A 26593-nucleotide genomic window follows, 5' to 3' on the forward strand; every position below is an offset into this window, starting at 1 on the left:
ATGCTGCCTGCTGTTTGTCCTGTCCCTGAAAACTAACGAGAAGATCCCATATCTCACCTTATTAAAGCATCCTTCCTTGCAGTTATAGGCAGTTTCAGCAATTCTCCCAGACTGAACAGGCTAATTTTTCCTAGAAATTCTTTAGAAATGCTCCCTCAGCCATTCCCTGGCATTGCTGGTGCTCAGCTGGACATCTTTTCCCTCAGTTCCCACTAAAAACCCAGCCCTGGGCAATAAGAGCAATTTTCCATGCAAACCACTCTGAATATTCCACCCTGTTCGTGCTGTCCTTTCCAATATGCATCTTATTTACATTATCTACATGTCGAGCAGCCCTCCATGAAGGAGCCAGACCCCTCATGGGGAGCCAGAGCATCCCTTGTATTTGTACATCTCCAGAGTCAGCTCTTTCCTCACGTCTTTCCTCCCGCCCCAGGTCGCACCAGTGGGCTGGGGAGGTGGGATGGCACACACGGACTTGGATCGGCTCTCCTTCACTTCCCGAGCCTTCTCTGTGTTCCCCACTGTGGGAAGAGAAAAACCATGAGAAACATCCCTCTTTGTGGGTCAGCAGGAATGAAGAAACACCAAGGTGTCCATGTGCTCAGTGGGGATGAGCTGTTCCACTCCTAGGATCACTTCCCAGTTTTAAAACAGGAGACAAAGGTCAGTGTTTCCATGGAAGAAAAAGCCCAAAGGCAATTTAAGCCCAGTTTTATACTTTGAAATACATAAAGAATTTGGATCAATATCATCATTCTTTTGTTAGTTCTCACCTGCAACTTTGCAGAACAAAAATTCCCATCAGTGGCTACCTTAAACCAGCTCTGGAAAATGCAGGTGTCCTGCTGGAGCACCTGGAATGTCATGTTGTCACATTAAGGGACTTTTTGGAGGGATGACCATGCAACCATGACAGAAGGGTTACAATCTCCTTCTCTGTCACCACTGTATGTCAGGGGCCACGGTGCTCCTGTGTTCCTTGGGGTGGAAAAAACTTACCCAGCAGCAGTGGTTTTTATCACTTCTCTCTGCTTACACTCGTGTTTTTCTTCAGGAAGAACATAAATGAAGTATTCCTGGTAAACTGTGGATTAAAACAGCTACATCCCAGGCTGGATGAGGCAACCTGACCTAGCTGGAGATGTCCCTGTTTGTAGCAGAGGGGTTGGATGAGATGGCTTTGAAAGGGCCCTTCCCACCCAAACCATTCACACCAATGTCAGGTTGGGCTGAGAAGGCCCTTGGCTCTCCTTGCTCTCTCATGAGGCTCATTTAAGGAGCCCCACTTCTGTCCCACATCCTTCCTGTCACCTGCTGGGCCATCCCACAGGGATGAGGGTGAGCAGGAGAGGGCAGGGAATCACCCCCAGCTCCCCAACTTACCGGTGAAGGAGCGGCAGAGCTTGGGCTGCGGGGTGGCCTCGCCCTGGGCCGAGCATGAGTCCTCCTTCTGGGACTGAGGGAGAGAAGGACTTCAGTGCTTTGTGAAATCTGTTAACCACACACCTGCCTCATAAGCCAACCCTCTGCAATCCCTCAGGATTCCACTCCCATTTGTTTAACTTTCGCCATGTAAAAACAAACAACAAAAAAAGAAGGATTGCTAAAAATAGACTGAAGAGATGGCAGGAAGTATTTGCAGACACTGATTTGCTACGACATAGAATCATGGAATGGCCCGGATTGGAAGGGACCTTAAGGATCATCTCACTCCAATCCCTCTGCTGTGGGTGGGACACCTCTCACAGGACCAAGTTGCTCCATCCAAACTGGCCTAAAACCCTTTCAGGGATGGGGCATCCACAGCTCCTCTGAACAACACTGGAAATTCTTTATGGACTGTCAGAAATTTAAAAGTAAAACTGAGCCACTGTCAGAGGCTTAAAGAATTAAAATTGCACAATACAGCAATTGTGGTTTGAATTCTGGAAGAGATCTGAGCTCCCCAGGAATGGTTCAGCAGAGAGGATGGGAAGGAGCAGCCCTGGAGCTGGGAGAATGGGGCAGGGAGTGCGGAAGGCAAAGCTGTCCCCAGGACATGGATGTTTCTCACCTTGGCTGTTCCCCACGCTGGCTGCAGGCCAAGGAGGCAGGTAACGAGCTGGCACTAACGAGCTCCCTGTCCTTTCACTCCCGTGCTAATCTCCACCCTCCAGGACAAAAAAAATAGGAATGAAAAAAATAAAAATCAGGTAGCACAATGCCGCCTGGATTGTTCGGTGCCTCTGCAAACTGGGAATAAGTCTCTCACGCAGCTGTGATTTGGCACCTCGGTCCAGAAACCCAGACTGCCAAAATAACTCTGGACACCTCCCAGCCTGGTTTTCTGTTTTGTTTTGGTTCGCTCTCCTCCCTCCCCTAACGAGGACCGCTGCCCTCCATCCCTTGTTCTCACTTTTATTGACCATTTTAATAACAATGCCTTCCGGCTCCGGCAGCAGCGCCCGGCTCCCTGGAAAGCCATTCCCAGGGGCATTTAACGATTCTCAGAGCATGCTCCATGAAAGGGCTCCGGCATAATTACCAAAGGCACTGTGTCATTTACGCACATGGCTCACAGGCAGCTCCAAATAAGCTCCTTCTGGGGGAGTGCACTCGTGTTTTGGCAGGAGAAAAGAGGACCAAGTTGCCTGGCTACAGGTGCAAGGATTTTCTGGGTGCTCCGTGGTAAATAAAAGCTGTCCTGGGTCTCAGAATCCACTCTGCCAGTGCAGGCTAGGCTGGATCCCTGCCTAAAATAAGACAAGCCCCAAATGCGGCCGGTGCTCGGAGCCAGCAATGATGCACAGCTCCAGGAAGCAGCAGCCTTCAGCAGGAATTTTGTCCTTAGGCAGAGGAAGGCAAACTTTCTGCTGGAAATAGATAGTCTTGGAGTTAATCCTCTGGGCTGTGGTTCAGAGCTGAAGTCACCTCGTTCTCCTGCCAAGGTCCTTCTGCCTGGTGTAAATCATTTAACCTGCTCCGGAGGGAGGAGGATTGTTCTTTTCTTGCTGCTTCTCCCTGCTTTCTCCCCCTTTGCTCTCCAAACTCTCCTCGGTGGAGGCTCCTAACACAGCCCAAGAGCCCCTTCTCAGTGCTGGAAAAGCACCTAAAGTGCAGGAGACCCCTAAGGCACCTAAAGCCACCCAGGAGAGGTGATTCAGAGTCACAGAATGGTCTGGGGTGGAAGGGACTTCAAAGATCATCCAGCTCCAAACCCAATCCCCTGGCTGAAGCCTGGTGTTGGCCACAGACCTGTGTCCATCCTGGCGAGGGCACTGGCTTCTCCTGTGGAAGGAGATGGATCATCCAGCAGCCAAGAGGAACTTGGCTCCTCCCCAGCCTGGTGAAGCCACCAACCCACACAAGGATGTTCTCCCACACGTCCCTGATTTTGTCTGGGGGCAAAAGACCAACCAGCCCCTAATAAAATATGAGTTTAGCTGAGCGACAACAGCTCCATATTTAACAGCAAAGCTCTCGCCATCATCACTAAAAAAGATAAACAGACACTCACCAAGAAGAAAAAATGGGATTTCTACTGAACCAAAGGGATTTTTTAATTATTCCCTCAGCTCCTAACGCTGAAGTTATCACCAAAGCTTTTTCCAAGACTGGCAATGGAATTGCAGGAGTTTCATCAGCACCAGAGGGGTTTCAGGGGACCTTTGCTGGAAGTTTGTTTCCCGTCCCTGGATTTCCAGTTGGATTTGCAAACACAGTTGTAATGCCTCCATCTCGTGGTGAGATGTAGAATAGAAAAACGTGGGGAGCGACAGCATCCAAGCTTTTCTTGCTGACTGAAAACCTAGAAGGCCAAGCCTTTCCTTTGGGACTACAAAGGATGGAATATCTGACAATCAGAAAAAAACCCTAACACCAACTATAGACACTTTTCATTAATATCTTTTTTTAATCAGGAAAACACCATTTTCTTTTCAACTTGGCATCGAAGAAACATGAGTAGCTGCTTTTTCCCCAAAAACTTGTAAGTATTGAGCTGCTTAGAATAGGCTAAAATCTACTTTTTAGCACAGTGTTCCTTCTTTCTGCTGACAAATTCTGCAATCTGTCCTCCTACAGCACAAAGTAACAGCATTCACCCACCCTCCTTAATATTATATAATATTATATATATAAAATTAATACGGTGTTAATATTTCAGGGCAATGTTAGAGCATTATCCCTTCACTTTGGGGCATCATTTTATTTCAATTCACAGTAAATGAGGCAGCTATTCTTAAAAATTAGCAGAAAAGCTGCTGGTGACACAAAACAGGTCTGGCTTCTCCTTTGGGGCACTGAGGGATGGTTCTTGGGTTAGAGCCACCCTTACTGATGTCACGGGGATCATCTCCCAGGTTGGACAGGACAACCTGATCTAGTGGAAGGTGTCCCTGTTATGGCAAGGGGCTGGAACTGGATGGTCTTTAAGGTCCCGTCCAACCCAAACCATTCTGGGATTTCCGTCTGCTTCCCTTTGCCTGGCACAAAGCCAAGGTGGCTGCAGTGAAGGGGTGTGAGCAGCACCAGCAAGCGACTCCAGTGACCCAACAGTCAGTGTTCAGCATCTAATTGGCATTTTCCACAATCCCCAGGGCATTTCCCACCCTCAGAGGGCATTTTTCACCATCCACAAATCAGTACAGACAGAGTGAATCCTACTGCTTTTGCAATTCCCCTGTAAATGTTCTGTTCCCCCAAAACCCAGCTGCAAGCACTCAAAGAAACAGGAGAAAAAACAGCTTTCCCAAAGCCCCTGAATTTCCTACCAAATGCAGCAGAGAAGGGGAATGCAGGAGCACAAGGGTTAACAATCAAATATCCTTAAAGTAGGGAACGTCGTGCTCAAAATCAGCCAGAGTTTGATGTTGCTCTTTTGAAGTTTAATTATACCAAATGTTCTACAGGAACATGCCATGTTCTTGCCTATCTATTCTGAATTGTAAGTACCAATCAGCATGTAAATGATCAAATTAAATCTTTTAAGTTGTTTGCAAGAGCCAGAACACCTTTCTGGGAAGGAAGGGCTGAGCAGCAGCAGCATTTGGTGTGGTGCTGCCATTCTCGGTGGGCTCCTCCATGACTGGCACTTCCACAAGGAAATTGGAGTGGAAAAAAGTCCACAGCACTCCAGAGTTCTTGTACTGTCATGGAAAATTACTGTCTAAATCGGGACATGTGATTTATTTCTTTCTGAAAGGTCATTTTGTTCTCCTCAGTGATGGAGCTCAGCTGCCCAAATTAGAGATCACAGCTCAGAGCTTTGGACAGTGCCCCAGCTCAAGCCATCAAAACCTAAAACTGGGAGAAGTGGGTGAAATTTAGGGATGGCTCAGAACTCGCTGCAAGCACCAACCCTGCCAGAGCTCAAAGAGTGTTTGGACAATGCTCTCAGGCATTGTGGGATTCCTGGGGCTGTCCTGTGCAGGGCCAGGAGCTGGCTTAATGATCCTCATGGATCCCTTCCAACTCAGGATATTCTGTGATTCTGCACTGCTGCTGACCTGAGCATTTGGGAGCAAAATATGACAAGAGTTAAATGCTTTTCCTCTAAAGAGTTACGGAGGATGGGAGGAACTGAAAAGACCAAGCCTGCTCCTCGTGCATCATTCCTGCGAATATTTTTTTTCCCCACAGGTAAATGTTGGCCCAGCTTCTCTCACCAATTTCCAAAGAGCCGAAGTCTTCACCAGGCACAGACACTGTATTAACCCTGTTTCTCCTCTGATTCAGAATATGAACCAACACAGACCTATGCCGTGTACTAAATTGGAAAAAAATTTCGCTCTCCCAGGAATCTGGTAAGCAAAACTTCCCTCTATTTTACTTCTTTCAAGCCTACCCAGAACTGTAGATGTGTTTAAAAACAAAAAAAAAAACCTCACCTCCAGAATGAATAAGAAAGATCACAAAAATGCTTCTGTCCTTTCAAAAGAGTTGGGGGGAAAAAAACACTGAGCAGTTTCAAATATTTACAGTCCCTCTGGATCACTGACAATGAGGGAGACAAAATCCTGTCTTTGATTAAATCTCCCAGAAAAGAAAACATGGGAAACCAGACCTCAGGATCTACAGAGGGCAGCCCAATCAGTAACATTTGCTCAGTAAAGAGCTTTCCCAGCACTTTTCCCAGGGTGGAAATCTGTGTTCACAAAGCACTGAACAGGGTGCTCAGGATGGCTGCTTGGCTTGCCAGGAGCTGGGTTGGGGAGTTTTTCCCTTGGTATTTCCTATTCACAGGAACACAATTTGGGATTGAGACCCCTTTTCTGTTTTAACTTAACAAGTTAACAAGATTTGTCTTTCAAAGGAAACACCACCAGCAATAACCAGGCTGTAGGGAAAGCAGCCTGTGCCAGGTCCTGCTCACCTGTGTTCCCTCTTACCTCCTTCCTGGAGCTGCAGGTGTCGCTCCCGCTCACTTCCACCAGCAGGCTCTTGTGCCGCAGGATCAGGATCTCCTTGGCCTGCTCCGAGGGCTCGCTGTCCCCAGGCAGGGTGTGCCTGTTGTACGCCGGGCCCTGAAGGGACAGCACCCAGGCTGCTGGACACGGGACCATCCCTGCCCTCCCTTCAGGAGAGCCTCCAGGATCCTTCCCCCACTGCAGCCATCCCGCCCAGTTATGGGGATACACTGATTTAGGAGAGGTGGGGCTGGAAAGAGCCACAGAAGGGAGACGGGACTCCAAATTCTGGGGTTTTATGTGAAGTCAGCCAAGAAATCACTGAATGACAAGACTGAGTTACAGCTGATAGTGCAGATGACAGAATGAGTGCAATGACTCTGCTCGAGGTGCCTTCACAGCTTCAGCCCCTCTAATGTTTTATATCAACCCCACCTTCCCATATAAATCATGCAAACAGTGGGAGCCATAAATCCTCCCTCAAAAGCCACCACCCAGGCTGAAAGCTCCCAAGTTGAAGTCTCCCACTAACACCAGTGGGAGCTGGGATAACTCTGTCACTACAAGGGGTTAGGCTGGATTAATGCAGGACTAAGTGCAAACAGGAGCTGTGCCTTCATCCCTTCACCATGTCCATAGGTTTCTTCCCAGCCTTATCCCATTGCTTCCCTCAGCTCAGCAAAGGGACAGGAGGGGGAGGCTGATCCCTCTGTGCTGAGCTGCCCACACCAGCCCCACTCCTACGGACTCCATATTTTGTGTGCAATGCTTAAAGCAAAGGCTTAGGTGGATTTTAAGGCTAAATCTCCCTATGAACAGCAATTCCAATGTACAGCCCCAGGCGCTGTGTGAAACCCCAGACACGATCCATGATTCTGTAAACAGCAAGTGGGGTTTACACCCTTTAACCACTTGTACCTGTTCCATGGCAAAATGCTGGGTGGATTTAACACCTCTGCAGATTAATTCCCACTCACAGATCTCTTCCATGGGAAAAAATGTACCATGAGGATAACCCCATCCCTGCTCTGCCCCAGAAGCTGCTGCTAGATCTGCTAACCCAACGCCTGAAGTTCCATGTGCTCCTCCTTTCTCCTTTTCGCTGCCGGGTACCGATGCCGAAAATATTCCATGAAATTATAGGCTGACTGGGTGAACCTTTCAAAAGCTGTCAGGCAGCAAACAGAAATGTGCCACTGACTTGGAAACTGGATCTGGCTCCACACAGCCAACTATTCTCTGCTCACAAAGAGACATCCTGGGTAATTATGGAAATATTCATAACATCTGCTCGGGCTGTTCGGATAACCAAGGAAATTTGCGTTATTGGACACTTAAAATATGGATTGAGGGAAAAGTTATACCATCCTCCTGATCCGGTACAGGTTCCTCGCCAATATTTCCTGTATGTTGTCCAGGACATGGGGATTTAGAGTGTCATCCAATTTTTGGTCTGTTATGACAGTCCTGTCGCTGCTGCTGCTGCAAAGGAAAGCAGAACACCTTATTTTGGAAGATGAACAAGAAGTGCATCCCCAAATCTCAGTGCCCCTTTGGGATCCCACCACAGCCAACAGGGCCAACAGCTCATCCTTGCAGATGGAGCTCATGGCAAAGCGGGAATTTGGCATTTGCAACAGAGCTGGGCTGTCCACGTGCTCCCTGGCGGATAAAAGAGCCACGGGGAGCTGTAGCAGAGCAGAACCATCTGTGAGGTCTGAAGTGGCCATTCAGGACATTTAACAGTGCAAACCCATCCAAAACTGGGCAGGAGCCTCTTCCTCAGAGCACCATTTCCCTGTAACTCATGGGGAAACAAGTGACCCTCCATGTACCACCATCAGTGCTGAGTGATGCTCATCCATCCCATCACTTTTAGCCCCCAGCTGCTGACTTTTAACTGGTGTTTGCTCACAGAAAGGAGGGGTGGGCTGGGCCATGGCCCAGCTGCCCAGCCTGGGCCAGCTCGATGGCGTGTTTGCGCTCCAGCTTCTCGTAGAGCAGCACGATGCTGGACTTGGGCTGGTCGTACTCCCTGAGCAGGATCTTCTGCAGGTATTTGCTGTTGAAATACTCCAGTCTGTTGGAGAACAAAACGAGATGGATTTCGCCTTCCCCTGACTCCCCAGCACCAACAGACCTGAGCAGGGCAGCAGGGTCATAGCCCACGACTGCCCCATATTCCATTAAATTCCATTATATCCCATTAACTCCTCCTCAGGAATCGATGGTCCAAGAGGTCAGTCCCTAATTATTTCTGCACTACAGTACATGAGTCAAAATATTAAAACGTCACTAAATACAATAAAAACTCCCTGGAAGTGCCAGATAGATCACGAACTCTTCTAGAAGTACTACAAGCACAAGCAGCAGCCACAGATTTAAACACTCCCAGATTCCCTCTTGAGCCATTTCCTCTTCCTTTCTGCTCAAATCGTTGAATAATTTAGGTTGGAAAAGACCTCTGAGATCATCAATCTCTCTAAGATCTGCTCACAAGGAGCCAGGATGCTCCTCAACAGCAGTGACTCCCATACCCTCTAGTGGTACTTCCAAGCATGGGCATTCCTAAAAACATCTCTACCCCCCTGCATCTATGTCTAGACCAGCAAGGAATTAAACCTGGTATATTGTTTTTAGTATATTTTATGGTATTTGTGATTTTTTTTTTTTAATCTAGCTGCATTTTTTTATATTTTAAAATGTACAAATTCCCAGAATTTGATGAAAATTGAACACTTTACTACAGAAATCTGTAGAGATCCTCTGTAATTTCAGTCCACAACAAGCAGTGCTGCACACTCAGCGCTTTAATGGTAATTGTGCACAGTCTGGGACAGGCTGTGTGTCACGACCATGGCACTTCCAGCAGAATTCTTTGGGCAAGAAGGGACAAACACAACAGGAGAGGAGAAAGGATCTTCTTAGGATGATGCACAAGGAGGGTCTGCAAGCATGGAAGTGCCCTGAAAACCTGGTGTCCGCTTGGACAAGGAAAAGCTGCTCCTCCATCACCTCCCTCGTGCCACAAGGGTGAACAAGGCCCAGCTGCCCACAGCGGAAACTTTGGGAATAGAAACCAACCTCCTTTTTTCCCTACACATGTACATAGTTGTATTTTGGCAAATCCTTACTTGTCTTTCCAGTAATACTGTCCCCAGTGTCCAGATATATCTTCAATGCCAGCCAGCAAATGATCCAAGAACTAAAGAGGAGAGAGGATTTCACTCTACGCCGGTTGCATACGTGATGAACCCAGCCAGCAAACAGCAAAAGCCACACACACAACAGGGGATACTTCCAGCTCGGGATATGGAGCTGGGAAACAAGAAGAGACACTGGGATAATTCTCCATCCACTCATCCATTGGTGCTGGAGTACAAGGAGTGGTTTGCTTTCAGGTGTGGGCAAGCAGAGAATAAATGCTGAGGGCCATGAATCTGCTCTCTGTGATATGTAAAGGGTGGCTGATGGCTCCCACGTCCTGCCTTCTGGGCCTTGACAAGCAGCAAAGGCTCATTTTGGGCTTTTTGAGGAAATTTGTCTCAGGAAATCAGTGTCTTTAGGATATAAATACAGGTAACTCACAAATGAAGTTTTGACTCAAATAATAAATACTGCCTTCCCCCAAACAATTCCTACTAAATGAAATCAGCATATCATATTTTATAAAAATACATTATCGTTGTTTAAAATTATATTAAAAATCCCAGACCAGTTGGGCTTTCCACCTAAAAGTTAAATCTCTGTAATTTCCCAAACTGCTTTCCCTCCTAATGGCATCTCTAAACTGGGAGAGGGCTCTGCTCTGCCGCCTCCACACTCAGGTACTGATGACCCTGGAACTTCCTACAGCTCTAAATTTTTGTAAAACTATCCTTTTTGGGGGGTCAGAGACAGAAAAGTTTCAGAGCAGCTGGCTCAGCCCTGCAGCCTGGTGTGGGTTTAGTGCCCTCACATGGCAGCTGGCAGCTGTGTGTTTCACAAACACGACAGTGGAGGGAAGCACTGAAGCGTCCCATCCCTGGGAGTGTCCAAGGCCAGCTTGGACAGGGCTTGGAGCAACTTGGGATAGGAGAAGGTGTCCTTGCCCACTGCAGGGGGTGGAATGAGATGAGATTTGAGGTCCCTTCCAACCCAAACTACTCTTATTTCATGAAATTACACTCACACACTTTGATCATCACCCCTGCGAGCCAGAATACCCCAACTATCCAGACGGCAAAATAAATTTGAGGAAGAAAGCTGCTTCTGGCTTCTGCATCCCTGATTTCCAACTATCTGCACTGTTACCTTCTCAACTTAATTGGTGCATGGCCATTTTCAGCTCACACCTCCTAATAAACACATTTCTGAGACGATTTACCATTCACACCCTAACAAAAGAACAAAATCGTCTCTGTTCACGACGGGAAAAGGCTCTTCAGCCTCCTGAGCTGTTGTGTTAACCTCAGACAAAGCCCTGCAGTCCAATCCCATTGTGAGGATGCCAAACAGGTTTTACAAATGTCCTCAGCCCCAATGGCTTTATTGCTAAAGAAGACAACGACGAGAATATTCCTGAAGGAGCCATACCCACAGAAACGTGGCTGGGATTGAACAATTAGGTTCAGAAATATGTTAATTTTCCATTGGACACAGACGCAAATGCAAAGGCTCAGCTGAGTGGGAGAGTAGCTGATCTCATGGAGCTGAGCCTCTCCCTGAAGTCCTCTATGACTACAAATACCAATGGTTGGATGGTGAGAATGAGGGGAATGAAATCCCACCTTTGGGTTATGGATGTAGAATCACAGAATGGTTTGGGTTGGAAGCTCATCTCATTCCACCCCCTGCCATGGGCAGGGACACCTTCCACTATCCCAGGTTGCTCCAAACTCCATCCAACCTGGCCTTGAATAATTCCAGGGATGGAGCACTTCAGAGGTTCCCTCCAATACAGCACCAACCTTTATCCTCCCTTTCCTCATTTTTTTGCAAAAATATCTGAACCTATGGTGGTGATGGGACTGGAGAACACATGGAGGTTCCTAATCCTGAAAGAACCAAGCCTCATTTTCTTTCTTTCTTTCATTCCAGAGACCAGAGAAATTGGAGTTTATTAAAATGCCCTAGGGTGTATCACCGTGTCCCGCAGCCATAGGGAGGAGGAGGAGAGAAGATCCAGCAGGCAGGAACTGTGCAGCAAGATTGATTTATTTAATTATTTTACAAGCTCTTTTATAGACTTTTTCTTCATACTCTAATTGGACAAAGATCAGCCACCCCTTGGGGGTGATTGGCTAAAATCCTAAAACATCCATTGTCAAAATATTTTTCTACTATAGTATAAACAAGGCTTCTCAAGGTTGCAGGTGTTTGGTTGTTTACATTCCCTGCTACCTCTTCTGTGCGAGAGAAAAGTCTCTCATGGATTTAGAAAATAGCAAGAAAATCCTTGCTAGCAGCATTTTTGTATCCACAGGAGTTAGGCCAGAGCTTAAAGTTTTGGGCAAGAAATCATCTTCTCTCATGTTTCTGCACTACCTGATGCTACGTTAGCCTGATTGAGTTGGTGGCTGCTCTTCCAATGCTAAAATAACCCATGGTTAGGAAGCTGAACAGGACTTCCAACATGGAAAGGGGCTGACTTGCAGAGGATTTGGGTAAAACTGGAGATCTGCAGGGTCCCTGGAGACACACACATTCCAGAAGGTATCAGAAAGCTCTGGCCATGTATTGATGGATGCTCCACTTACCCGAATGTGGATCTGCTCTCCCACGGTGGGAGCACTCTCCCTTTTCCTCTTGACAGCCAACAGGTCAACAAGGGGACGGATGGTCATTCCCTGCAAAGTAACCACGACACAAAAATCAGCCTTTCCTCACATCTGGTTTTCCTACACTGGAACAAAAGCCACTGGCATGGGGCTGAGCCACAGCAACCTTGTTCTGGTGTTCAAGCAGCCTCTCTCACCTGCCCTGCTTTCCTGGCAGGATAAAACCTCCAAAGCTTCAACAGGACTAAAAACTGTTCTCCCAGGTGTACCCCAAACACTTTGTTTGTGCCTCATAGGAACCTGCCAACGGGAGCTCCCGGAGAGGCTTCAGGATGGGGGGAGGCACCGAGGGGAATCCTCTGCTCGCCTCCTCCAGCCTCTCCAAGACCACAAAAAGCCAACCAATAATTCCAAGGTCAAGCCTGTGGTTTGCTGTTGCTTGTGGCCTCCCAGACGGAAAGGGGCTTGAAACGATCCAAGTTCAAATGCCTGAAGTGAGGATAATCCTTGAGATTTCTCAGCATGGAGCCTCCGCCAGCAATTGTCTGCTCACTCCTTGAGCACTGTGTGTCACACACATTACTCCAGCGATCTTTGATGGCCAGCCAGTGGCTAAGTTTCCTAATCAAAGCATCCACCTGGTGGGAAGGGTCAAGGGAAAAGTTTTAATATCCTTTAAGCCTCGTGAGAGAACTAAAATGCTGCTGTGGTGTGTTTCTTAGTCTGGCTTCCGTATGAAATGACTTTTCCAGGACATGTTTACAGCAAAAATGATGGAGTAGTTGATGTTTATGACTTCTGAATGTCACAAATGCTGGCACGGAGGACAGTTGAACACATTTTTAATTGGAGAAACAATTAATGTGTCATTTTAATAGCTAATAGCAATAAAAAATGCGTCGCTATTCAGAGTCAACAACACAGAACTCACAAATTCCGAAATAACAGATATTACAAAAATTAAGTAGACACTGTGCAATTTGGCCTCTTGCCTTCCTGGATAATCAGCCACAATTGTTTCCATTTTAAAGCAGTGTTTGGGACTGTTATGGGAATCCCATGTGTCATTCAGGCCACACATCATTTCACAGCACACCTGCAGGTCCCCCGTGATGCTCCTCCACCCACCAGGGATAACTCATCCCAGGGAGTGTCTGACAGCTCCGTCACAGCTCACACAACGTTTTCCACCTCCAGCAATCCAATGGGACAGTGCAGGCATCAAAAAACCTCCCCCCTTCACAATTATTATATTTGCTCAGAATTTCATGGCAGAGGTCAGGGGCCAGTAAGTTGGGAGAGCGAACTTCCAACAGTATTTGATTATAAAACCACACCAAGAGGCAGAACAATGAGTGGGTTTGTGACATTCCAGACAAGCCCAGAGAGCTCCCCGGAGGACTTCCTGGTCTACATGGCACATATCCAGCCTGCCTGGAAGCACTGAGGACTTGAGAATTGCTCAGTGAACCTCCTCAAAATGATTACCCAGGCTTGTTGTGGGAAGAGCCTTATGCAACTGGGTTAGGAAGGCCAAAGGAGAGGAGTTTCCTGGCTTGTGGAGTGCACTGATAGAGCCATGGGCAGCCAAGCCCAGCTGCTCACGGGTTGGTCATTCCTCTGTGGCACAAGGGTTTCCAGCCAGCAGGAGCAGGCTTTCCAAGGGAAACATAGGATGAAGTCGGTTTGACCTTTGACAAGATGCTTTGCTGGCCAAAACCAGCCTAAAAGGTCCCAAAGGATCTCTGCCTTGGTTTCAGTCCTATTTTAACACAGACACTCCCCATCCAGTCATTATAGAGATCACTGTGAATGTAAAGAAAACATTTTGCACAAAACAACAACAAAAACGTCCACTATGCAAAGAAGTTGTTTCACAGCCAATATTTCTCTTGCCCTTTCCACACACAGCGACCATGAAAGAGGCTGGGATGGTAAAAATATTCCCTCCCCAATAATGCATCCATCCACGTGTCTGGCAGCAGCACCACAAACTTGATTTGCAAACCCAGGTTTGTGAAGGTCCACCTTAATCCCTGCTTCTGTTACATTTACCCACCTTTTCTGTGCTGAGCTCCAGCAATATCTTTCTGCCTCGGGTTTTAAGCAAGTTTCCTGTTTTTTTCCTCCTCCTGTTCTCGTGGTGGCCCCAGCACTGCAGGTCCCTGGAGCCCCAGCACAGCCCCTCTCTGCAGACACGACGTTCCCGTGAATGGCTGAAGGTCAGGGGCTCTCCCCGGCGACACGGGGATCCTGTTTAACTCTCACTGTCATACATGAAATCCCTATTTGTGCTTGGTCTTTGCATATTAAGTGCTTTAATTAATTTGAGCTTAATATTTTTAAATTGAATGTTAAAATCAATCCATCAGTCCAGGTACACTAATCAAGTTTTTAATGGTCTTCCTGTGTTTACTGTATACCTTTACAAGTGTTTTAAGATGTGTTGGATGTATTTTTATGTTTTACTTGTATCTTGGTTTCAAGGCAGATTTTAAAAAAAACCCCAGTTGCAACAAACAGCCCAGCCCCCCATAAGCACATGACCCTTATCTCAACTAATATCACCCCTCTGACCAGGAGGAGCCATTGGTGGACAGAGGTGGTCTGTCAAGGGGAAAACACCAACCGCCTTGAACCAGGGGGGTGGACTGTGGGCGGACTGTGGGCGGACTGTGGGCGGAGCAAAAGCTATAAAAGTGTAAGAGAAGACACGCCCACTATCTTTCCCTTCCTCTCCAGCTTGCTAAGGCAGTGCTGGAGAAGCCTACCCCTTTCTAGGGGCTTTTAGAAATAGATTTCTTTTTGACCAGCCTAAACTGCAAGTTTATTTTTTTTCTCTACCTGAGGTTCAGAGCTGTCTTAAGCCTAAAGCTCCTGAATCCCTGCGCTCCTGGGGCATATCTCTCGAGCCATCAGGATCCAAAATTTTTATATTTTGTTAGTTTTTTTTTTGCAATTTTTCAATTTTTCTGTTTTAATAAATTGTTTTAATTTCTAAAAAGAGTTGTCTCATTCCTCACACTCACCCTTTTGCACGGGGATGACATCACCAGCTGAGCTTTGAGGTTACACAAAAGCCCTTTTCCCGGCCCAGGGAAGGGTTTCCCGGAGCCTGGAGCTGCCGCCTTAGAACAACCTTTGTGTGAGGCTCAAGAGCTGCTCTGCGTGAGCGGACGTGCCTGTGGACCGGGGCTTTTCAATTTCTCACCCACATTTGCATCTTAAAACTTGTCAAGCTCCACCTAAGCACATCCCCCCCCACCCTGGCCCCTGCTCTCTCCTTTCAGGCTGAGGCTGTGCCCAGTCCCACTGCCCTGCGGCTCCCAGCTCCGATCCCATCGGCACAACACACTCTGATCCCTCCTCCACCACTTTTCCAGCTGACGATGAGCATTTAGGTGGATGTGGGGAAACAAAATCAACCCCAACCCTCCACATTGTCCAAGTGCTCAACACCAGCCTGAGGGGTTCAGTCGGGAAAAGCAGAAGGAATTTTCTCTGGGGGTGATGCTCAGCCTCAGGGCCACTTGGCAGCTGCCACCACACGCCACCATCTCCCAAAGGCCCAGAAACATCTCAGCTCCCTCCATCCGAGGGCAGGAGGGGGGTGGCTCCTGGTCAGCAGCTCCACACGGACCTCATGTCCTTGACCAGGAGCTCCCAGGGAGTTTTTCTATGTGAGATCTTTCCCAAACCTCCACATTCCACTCACTTCAGTCCTGTGGAGACCCACTCTTTACTTTTTGGGATAAACACCAGGTGGACATCAGCCTTGCTCACTTCAGCACCAGACAAGCCCAATTTACCCACCACATTCTCCTTCAAATGTGGCTGTGTTTGCCAGATGAACTAAAAGCTGTATTTTAGAGAAGCCTTTCGAGACTCGCAGCTGGTCAGAGAAGAGCAGGGAGACATCCAAGACCCTCATCCCACAGGAAGCCGCAGGAATGGTTTTACCACTAGATGTCACAGCAATGCCGAGAGCTGCCGCTCCTCCCGAGCCCTGGAGCACCAGAATTCCTTAAAACTCAGTGCTGGAGCACCAGAACTTACAGCCCCAGCGTGAGGGAGAGGAACCTTCTCCATCAGACTCCTGGAGGGGAGCTAATCCCGAATCTGTGCCCAGTACTGGTTTTACCTGTATGAACACGGTGAAGAGGATGACAACAGTTGTTGCTGCAATGAAGAGCTTTTTCCTGTGGAAGTCAGGCAGCAGGAAAACCAAAGAGAAGCAAATGGCCCCTCGGAGCCCCCCGTAGGCGATGATGAACTGGTCCTTACTGGTGATGGTGTTCACGTGAAATTTGTTCACAAAGAAAGTCAGCACCAGAACCCCTGAAAAGCAGGAAAGAAGATTGAGGCACATCAATCAAATAGAACAATTAGAGAAAACTCATAATCTTGCGTTTCCCAGTGAAACATCATGGAATTGGTAAACACCAACCACGAGGAACTGGCCAGGGCACAAGGGGGTACATTCCCAATATGCCACTGGAGAATTTTTTTTTTCCAGTCTGATCCAACAGGTTGAAATTTGCTTTGTCCAGACAAAACTTAATCCTCAGCATATTTCTGATTTGGGGGATTACAAATATTGGCTGGCCACAGTCCTGAAATATTGGTTAATTGATTTATTCTAATTGGTGATAACAAACGACTGAATTGCTCAGATTACAAATACTTTTGAGGCAAATCATCAGCAACAACTTAGCCACAAATTACCCTCCTATTTCCCAAAGTTTCCAAGCAGTAGCTTGGATAAGTAGCCATATTCCACCTGTGTTAATGTTATTTCTTTCCCTCAGATTTATACTGTACAAATTGAAGGCCACATGAGGTGACACAGCAATTGCTGTGATTTACAGCCATTTGCAAATGCACAAACAGATGCAGAAAGGTGCAAAAAGTCAGGCCTTAAATCAGTGGGCCGTGATTTTAATACCAATGGATGTGATAAACATCTTATTTCCCAAAGATTAATGGCCATTGTGAGAACTGATGGCAGTGCCTGCCACTGACTTTTGGTAGGAATTATTTGGAGCCACAGCATTGTTGCTTTTCTAGAGGGTGTTTGTAAAAGAAATAAAAACAGTGTATTTAATATGTATATATCAAATATCTTCCCACACACCTCCAGCTAAAAATATCTGAATTTTGACTGTACATTGGAGGAGTTTGAAGAAAACAAAAAGCTGGGGATGTTTGGGAATAGGAAACTCAATTAACTGAACCTTGTGACACCTTCCCCATCTCTGGAGCTCTGCAGAACTGGTGCCCAGACCAGCAGATGGGAAGCACTTGGGTGTCAAGGCTCTTTGTAACCTAAAAAATAAATAAAACAAAGCCTGCCCTGAATCACATCCACCCCTACTCTACAGCTCAGGCAGCGCCCATGATTTAAAGGAACAAAATTTACTTGAGCTGATATCCCGGCCTTTGTCTTAATTTAATCCTTCTTCATAAATTATTATTAGCATTCCCTAAACTAATTCAAGGCCAGTTTGCTCCAAGAGACGACATGCAATTAATCACTCTGAGCAGAATGTATTTTCTCCTGGAGATACCTTGGGAAAGAGCAGGAGGAAATCTCCTCAGGGCTTGGATGTCAGCAGAGCCCCAGTGCTTCCATGCAAGGGCTCTGTTTTCCTTTTAGATGATCTTCCTCATACGAAAAGAATTCCCCAGATTTCAGTAGAATCATTTCTCAAATATTTAAAGCACTGGGAGTGTTCTGTGAAGGACTGGGGTACAGTTTACACACCACTGCCCACCCAAAAATCCCCAATTCCTGCAAGGAAATGCAGGGGCACCTCCCATTTCTGGATCCATGCCTCAAGCACCTCCAGAATCCTAGAATCCCAGAATTGTTACGATTGGAAAAGCCCTCCAAGATAATCAAGCCCAACCATTCCTCCAGCACTGCCAAGGCCACCACTAACCCATGTCCCCAAGTGCCACACCCACACGTTTTTTGAACATTTCCAGTGCTGGTGTCTCCACCACTGCCCTGGACAGCCCATTCCAATGCTTGGCAACCCTTTCCCTGAAGAAATTTTCCCTACTATCCAATTATTAATTAATTATCAATTAATCCCGTGCTGCTGGATGGCTCTGAGCAGGCCAAAGTCTAATTTCAACCACCATCTCCAAGGCAGGAGCTTCCCAGCCCGGCTTGGTGCAGCCCCTTCCCAGTTCTCCCCATCCCAGCTCCCTGACAACTTCCCAGGAAGGTGCTGCAGGACAGGAACACCCTGTTCAGGACCACTCAGGCAACTTCCAGCCCTGGTTTGTGTGCTCTTATTTAATTCCAGGGGGATTTTGACTGGAAAAGGTTTTTCTCTGCTATCTGCAGCCCGAGCCCTTCCCTAATAATGTGCTGCATAATTTGAGCTGCTCTCAGAAGGGCTGTGCTTAGGGAGGATTTTTGGGGTGCTTTTGTAGCATTGTTATGTTCTTATATCTTGCAATGAAGAATTTTTGAACTAAAAAACGCCAAATTCACTAAGAACTCCTTTTATCTGGGCAAATAATTTAAGAGAAACCACTTAATGGTAATAAAACACTTGAATGTACAAAAAAACTGACTAATGAGCACATTTCCAAGTATGGTGCACAGTTATTAAAACAAACTTTGGCATGTTCTAACAGCTAATAAACCCCGTTCTGCTCTGCCTTGCTAATCATGGCCTAACCTATTTAAACAATTTCTTGAAGTGTCTGTCAAATTCAAGTTCACTGCTTGACTCACTGGTTTGTAAACATAAATCCTGTTCTACGTCTTTTAGCTCTCGAATTCTTGCCAAAAATGCGTGCTGTTATACTCACAAATAGTGTTAATATATAAAAATACCCATAACTGAGGCACTCTGCACTCATTAGGTGCCAAACACTGAGGGAGGAATGGAGGTCCAGCTTCTCCCAACACGGAATCAGCACAAGAGGCAACTGAGGAGAACGGAAAAAGAGCACATCTATTTTTTCTGGTCATTTACAATGCATGGAAATGGGATCCCAGGGACTTCTGGGACCAGGACTTGGGTTTTCATCGTAATTGTGGCTAAAGAAACTGCAGAGATCAGTTATCAAGAGAATGTTTTCATGCCTTGCTCCTCATTATCACCAACTTTTGGTCACTTTTTTGCTGTGAGGTTGGTCAAACACCCAGACAGGTTTTCCAGGGACACTGTAGAGTCCCCCTCCATGGAGATAATCAAAAGCCATCTGGACACAGTCCTGCCTGCCTGACCCTGCTCAGGCAGGGGGTTGGGCCAGATGATCTCCACAGACTCCTGCCAACCTCAACAATTCCCCAATTCTGTCACTTTCAGCCCCAACCTGAAACTCTTGAGTAGGAGCAGAAGTATCCTCACAGGTGAGGTCCCAAACCTCATCTACTCAGGACAGCTATTGGAATGTTCCTCCAGTTTCCCAGTGAAGGATGCTGCAGTACACGAGCTTGTTATGAATTAAATCCCTTAAACTGCCACAATTCAGAATATGGGTCAGAGGCCCCATGGTTTTTCACGGATCTCTGATCCCAAGGTATGTGCTTACAAATTCCCTCCTGTTGGGAGAATACCAAGGGACTAAGAGACACTGAAATGGAAGAGGAGGTCGTGGCAATGGAAGAGATCATGGCAATGGAAAAGAGGTCAAAAAGACAGAGGCATTGATAAAATAGATCTCATGAGAACTTCTATCTACCACCAGTGAGTGCACAGAGCAGGGAACTGCAGCAAGATGCAAGACCTGGAATTGAGTAAGAGGAAGAGTAGGGAAGTAGGGAAGGAGGAGTAGGAGTAAGGAAGCACTAGCTGAGATGTCCCAGATCAGTCCTAGCATTCCCCTCTGGAATAATCACACATGCAGAGCAAGCAGGAAAGCAGGATAGAGGGGCAGAGCATCCTCTCATCGAATGGAATCCCATTCCTCACTCCCATAAACAATAATATACATGAAAAATCAGTATCTACAATTTCCCCTACCAAGTGCTCTCCAAATGAGACAGAAAATGACCGTGAAGCAAATGTAGGGCCAGTTCCACTCGTGGTTTTCTCCGATGGTGGAAACTCCAAGGAAGATGAAGATGAGGGTGTCACTCACGCTGCTCCACATCTTCATGAAGTACTTGACTGTGGTGTGGGACTTGAGGGAGATGTTGGCCTCCACGTAACGCTTCATGCCCATGGCACAGGCAATGATGCTGAGGAAGTGAAAAACAAACAATGGAAAAGAAACAATATGTTTTTCTGCTTTAAAACAGAAAATCAACACATCAGTTTTGAACAAAGTGGGTTTCATCGAGTCTTGGATGTTTGCAGACATTTCAGTGAGGGGTGATTCGCTTCCTCCATCAGGCCAAGAGTATCAGGACCACCAGGGCAATAAAATACTTTATAGGTTGCCCAAACTGTCCAAATCTAGTTTTTAACAGATAAACAATTCATCACCTGTTGCATTTTATCAGAGCACAAAGCAACACCTCCAACTAACACCCAACTCCTCCCATCCCAACACACAGTTTCCAGTTCTTTACTTCGCCAAACTCTGACCTTGCAATTGCCTGGCAATGTTTCATGGATAATTGGTTTTTCAAGTTGCAGGGAACATGGAGTTAGCCTAATTCATCACCTTTTCAAATCAATACAGTTTCAGGCCAGCAATCCTAGAAGGTCAAAACAATTGAGCGCTCGAAGCGCTGAAGCTCCATTTTTTATATTTTAATCTGGACCAAAACATTTTGTTCTAAATATTGCAGCAGCAATAGAAAAAGGGCTTTAGATTTCCAAGATCTGACTTCCATTGCTGCTTGGTAAGGCCATCCATATTTTTATTGCATTGAAAATGGCCTCCACAGGGAACATCACGATGTTGGATCACAGAAAAGCCAACAGAGAAGCAGATCCTTGGCTTGTCCCTGGCTCTGGTTGAGATCTGGTCACACCTGCTGTGACCAGGACAGGTAAGTGACCCAAACAAAGGTGTTGGGAGAGGTGGTGGCTCACCCAGAACTATCAACCAAGAGCTGCTCAGAGAACTGCCAGGCAATTACTGCTTTGCACTGAAAATACCCCATTTAACCCCAGAATTTCACAAACTCTTCATATTATTTTGAAGACACAAACATTTGGGTCTGTCCAAATTTAAAACTGGGCTTTAGGGAGAGGATTTGTGGCAAAAGCAGAGGATAGGAAAGGTCAGAATTGGGAAAGCTGCCATGCTTTTGCTGAGGAATGGGATCCTCTGTTATCCAGCAGCAGCAGACCAAGATTCAAATCCCTTTTTCACCAAATGTTTGAGTTCACTTATTTCATCTCCTAAGAAAATTTACCAATACATAAAAATATTTTAAAAGTTGTCTGGTTTGATTTATCCTTTTTAGGTCTGACCTGCTTTGCCAGAAAAAGCAACAGGGATTGAACCACAAGCTAAAAAAAAATAATAAATTCTTTGATTTCTGTGTCTGCCTCAATAAATAGTGGGGAATACAGCTCCAGTTAAAAACTAAGAAATCGAGTATTTATGGGCAAGTAACTTCCAGAGCTGTGGTTTGGGAATGCTTATTGCAGAATGGACATGGGATCACAGCAGGGTCACGGAAAGGGAATAAACTTGTCTTGTCCTGGCTAAAGATGGACATTGCCACCACGGCAAGGGGCAGGGAAAAAAAAAAAAAAAAAAGAAGAAAAAGAAAGGAAAAAATCAAACTAAAACCCATTTGCAGAACAGTTTCACAGACTGAGCTGTATGCAGATTTTTAATATTTTTCTGGACTATGCAGAATTGATTTTTTTGGCAATCAAATTATTTTTCAAAGAAAAAAAACTGCCAAAAGCTGCTCCTTATAATACAGTATTCCCTGGCCACAGCAGAATGAATTGTTTGAACTCCAGATCTATAAGAGAAGCATTTATAATTTGGCAATTAGAAGGGCACAGTGCAGGAATCAGCTGCCTCTGCCATTGTTTTGCTTTAGAAAAAAATGCATTATTCAAAAGAACAGCAAATGGGTTCCATAATGGGTACAGCAGATTGTGATTGATAGAAGGAGACACCATTAGGATTGAATGTTTTCTGCTCCACGATGATTATGCAGCATATTTATTTCACTGTTCTGCCTTGCACTCCTATAAATAGGCTTTTCCTACCTATTCCCAGAGCTGGAATTGTTTTCAGTAACACTCAAATATTGCTCCTATTAACCAGCCGAGGAAACAAAATCTGCAAGATGCAGGAATGGTTTATATCCAAAGCAACATCATTAGTTTTAAAATAGATCTCCCAGATACTCCTGTGCCGAGCTGGGAGCCCACGTCACTTTTTTATTTTCTTTTTATTTTCCTTCTCATCAACTGCACAGTTGTTTACACTGCAGCCACGGATGCAGGGTAGGTGCACTCTGGAGTCCTTGGGGAAAGTTAAGTGGTTGTGATCCTCAGCACCAGCTGACTTAGTTTGGGTAGGAGAACCACCCTCAACAAACACCAGCCCACAGGATCCAGAAGGGCTGGATTGCTCTGGTTTTCCTCTCTCTCTGCTTTCCAAGGTGGGATTTTGGTGAACATTAGGGTCATTCTGGCTATTTTTGTCTCAGCATCTGCTCTGCCAGTGAGATTCCCAACAAGGTAAGTACAGAGCTTAATCAGTCTCTTAAAACTGAAGGATCTGGCCCAAAACTATTCATTTTATTGAAAGATCTACCCAGTTAAAAGAAAAATCAATGAACTGAATGATCTCTGGCAGCTTTGGCTGAAATTGATTTCCAGTGTTACCAGAGACAGAGCCATTGTGTGGCACCTGAGCCCATGAGCTGTGTCCGAGCTTCTGGAGCCAAGTCAGAATCTCCTAAGCAGAGGTTTCCATTCGAATCCCTGCTCCCAAAAAGCAGGAATCTTTCAGGCTTCAGTTCCCATCCCATCACTCTCTGCTCTGTCACACCAAGGGCTGCCAGGCAGGACACGCAGATGGGGAAGGGGATGTGAGAACAGACTTGCTGCAAACCAAGACCAAACCATTCCAAGGAGCTGACTAAATCCTCCTTGTAACTCTTCTCATGTTGGTTTTGACTAGGCCACACGGAAAATAACAAAATAAGCCAAGAAACTTCTTCTGGCTCTGCCAAACCTACCAGACATCCCACTGTTGGAACATTCAGCCTTTCCAAACAAAAACCATGGAGCTCAAACAAACATTCCTCAAAAACCCACATAAATCCATCAGCAGCCATCAGTGTGCAATTTAGGAAACAGAGTTACACTTGGAGAGAGCCCTGCTTCTCGTCAGACACAGATTTCCAAACTTAAAAACATTTTGGGTGTTTTTCAGTGAATATAGGCAGGAAGGTCTCCTGGAGAGAGGAGCTGCTGGGCCACACTTACGCCACGATCCCAGAGAGGTGGAACATCTCTGCAGTGAGGTAGGACAGGTAGCTGTACAGGAACACGAAGAGGGGCTCGATGACGCGGATGTCCTTGGTGAAGCGCGTGGTGAAGGCGGCGGTGAACCCAAAACTCAGCCCCACTAAAACTCCTCCCAGCCCAACCACAAAGAATTTTCCAACTCCGGCAAAAACATCCACACTTTTGATGGTCGGCATCTCACAGAAAGAGCGGAAGAGCTTGTAGAGCACCTTGGGGTGGAAAGGAAAGAGGGAAACAGCTATTAACAGGATGTCCACCAGATGTGGTCAGGACACCAAATGCACTGCTGGGATTTCTGCAGTGTCACCTCCTGCCCTGGAGGTCTGGCTCCCACCAGGGCACTGCGGTGGCCCCCATGGACACTTCTGTCCCCAGACATGCAGTCAAAGAGAAACCTGAAAACGTCTAAGTTCACGAGTGCTGCCCAGGACCTCAGGCCAGAGAATTGAACAAGGAATCCTCTGCTAGAAGGGGTTGTTGATGCTTTTTCCCTCAACAAATCACAGAATCACTGAGGTTGGAAAAGCCCTCCAAAAATCATCACATCCAACCATTAATCCAGCACTGCCATGTTCACCACTAAACCATGTCCCCAGGTGCCACATCCACGTGGTTTTTAATCACTTCTAGGTGTGGTGACTCCAGTGCTTGACCGCCATTTCCATGAAGAAATTTTCCCCTGTCTCCAATCTAAACCTCCCCTGGTGAAACTTGAGGCCATTTCCTCTCATCGTGTTACTCATTCCCTGGGAGAAAAGACCAACCTCCCTCATCTACAACCTCATTTCAAGGAGTTGTAGAGGGAAATAAAGTCTTTCCTGAGCCTCCTTACCTGCAGGCTGAGATCTCCCATCCCACCATTCTCTGAACCTCCTCAGCAGCATCCTCTGCAGGTTAAACACCCCAATTCAGGCTGGTCCTTACCACGGTCACGGCGTCGTTGAGGAGCGATTCCCCAAAAACCAGGATGTGCAGCTTCTCGTTGACGTGAATCTCCTCAAAGACGGCCAGCACGGCCACGGGGTCCACAGCGGCGATGAGGCTGCTGAACAGGAGGTTGTGCAGCAGGGACACGTCCTGCAGCTGGAAGGCTTTCACCTGGCAGATCCCATACAGGGAAAAGCCGATCCCAAACACGTTCCAGATGGTGCCCACCACGGCGTAGAGCAGGATGGTGCCGATGTTCTCGAAAAAGGGGCGGCTGGGCATGAAGTAGCCGGCGTCCAGCACGATGGGGGGCAGGAGGTAGAGGAAAAAGATGTCGCTGTCCATCACTGGTGGTGACCTATCATTTAATCCATAGATGATTCCCCCCATGATGAGTCCCACAAATATCAACAAACAGCTTTCAGGAACGACAGAAGGCAGCTTGTTGTAGAGATGGAACCCTGGAGGGCATGGACAGATAGAACTGGTGTTATCTCACCAGCCCAAACCCTCAGAAGGTGCCCATGCTCCCACTGACAGCGGGTTACACCTCAGAGTAGCACAAATAAATTCACACAGTGAGGGCGAAGTCGCTCAGGAATTGGCTAGAAAAATCTAAAAATTATGGAAAATACCAAAATTTCTCAAATTAATGTCAGTTCAGACCTGATTTCATCATAGCATAAGGTTAGAGAGACATATTAAGGTAAGAAACAAAAAGTAATAATCTGCATAAATAAAACAGCGTTTGGGATTATTAATTATGTAATCTCATCAGCAGTCCATCTTCAGCACTAACAGAAATAGCAACTGCTAATTTTAAACACAATACAGATTCTATACACTAAAAAAAAAAAAAATCACAAAAAGCCTTCCCATTAATTGCACATAGGTCCACTTTTAATATTATTTAATCATTAGCATTTAAAGCTAAAAAATGCCCAATCAAGCCAGTCTTGTGCAATGCCCAACATTAGAACAACCACCACAAGTACAAAGTGAGTTATTAAAAGTCATTGAAACAAAGCTAATTGGAATAGAAATAATAATTTTTTTAAAATCTCTGATCATTATTATGTCTTCATGCATATGACTAGAATTGGAGTCTCATTATGCAACACAAAATTAGTGAGACAAAAAGACCATTTCTATCTGAAAAATTCTGATCTAACTCAATCTTAGAGACTTCTCCATTCTGAGAAAAAGAAATTTAAAAAAAAATGCTGTAAGATAACTTTTATAGCAATAATTTAACAGAATTGAAGACAATTCCTGGAGAAAAATATTTTCACTTTCCTGTACCCAGTTCTGCAGGGAAACAAAGAAAAGATCAGGTATTTTGCATCGCTTAAACTTTTCTTAGATGTCATTGCACAGACAATTGGTGCAAAGAGATTTTATTTTAGGCTGTGTGACTGAACATGGATGGAATCATTCCTTGGCCAGACACTGGGCACTTTTAGAAGAATAAGGAATCCTCATTTTAAGATGAAGATGTCAGTGGACAACATGCACAGAGCGTGGCTGGCAAGAAAATCAAGCTGAACACACACCTTGGTGTGTCCTGCAGTTAAATCAATTTCTTCCGCCTGGAAACCTGGTATTTTTCCTCCTAATAGCAACAGCATTCCCAGGTGTGAATTTCTAGATGGAAAAACACCATTTCCAGCTAAAATGCCACTTGTTTTCCACCTGTGCAGCGTGTCTGGCACACAGTGCGTGAATCCTGAGGGTTTGGCGTGTAACCTCAGGCTGCAAGACTGGAGAGGAGGTGAAGCAAAGGCCACCCCTGCCCACACCACCCCCACAGAGATTCCCATCCCACCTCATCCTCTCAGCAGGCCTTACCTATCTTAGCCAAGGATGCCAGCATGATCCAGAGCGTGATTTCAAAGGGGACCTGGACGTGCTGGTAATCCAGAGAGAAGAACGCGTGCTCCGAGGAGTCGTTGCCCTGGGCTTCCTCGGCAGCCCAGCTGATGTTCTCCAGGACCACGTCCGGCTCCTGCAGGGCTCCCACCCTGGGGGCTTGGAGGATGCAGGAGAGCCAGGAGCCAGCCAGGACAGATGCAGCTCTGTGTCCTTGGCTCTCCAT

The 26593-nt window shown here is 46.3% G+C and overlaps 1 protein-coding gene across 1 annotated transcript; it reads right to left on the minus strand.

Annotated features, from left to right (window-relative positions):
- Positions 1-357: 357 nt before the first annotated feature.
- LOC138110182 (sodium/hydrogen exchanger 2-like) lies at positions 358-26593 on the minus strand. The gene is made up of 12 exons (XM_069014892.1): positions 26347-26593; positions 24496-24959; positions 23530-23780; positions 20137-20354; positions 16290-16486; positions 12128-12217; positions 9524-9594; positions 8305-8469; positions 7754-7868; positions 6372-6506; positions 1387-1459; positions 358-524 (listed from the first exon to the last, which is right to left on the minus strand). Exons 1-12 carry the CDS (start codon positions 26591-26593, stop codon positions 358-360), a joined length of 2193 nt encoding a protein of 730 aa, XP_068870993.1.

This window comes from Aphelocoma coerulescens, chromosome 4A, assembly GCF_041296385.1.
Source record: "Aphelocoma coerulescens isolate FSJ_1873_10779 chromosome 4A, UR_Acoe_1.0, whole genome shotgun sequence".
NCBI classification, from domain to species: Eukaryota; Metazoa; Chordata; class Aves; order Passeriformes; family Corvidae; genus Aphelocoma; species Aphelocoma coerulescens.

Excerpts from the sequence above, each read along its gene's own strand:
- LOC138110182 (XM_069014892.1), bottom strand. The coding sequence starts at position 26,593 with ATGGAGAGCCAAGGACACAGAGCTGCATCTGTCCTGGCTGGCTCCTGG. Across the intron at positions 24,960-26,346 it reads GGCATCCTTGGCTAAGATAG|GGTTCCATCTCTACAACAAG; the intron begins GTAAGGCCTGCT and ends CATGCCCTCCAG. Across the intron at positions 20,355-23,529 it reads CACCTCTCTGGGATCGTGGC|CATCATTGCCTGTGCCATGG; the intron begins GTAAGTGTGGCC and ends TCACTTCCTCAG.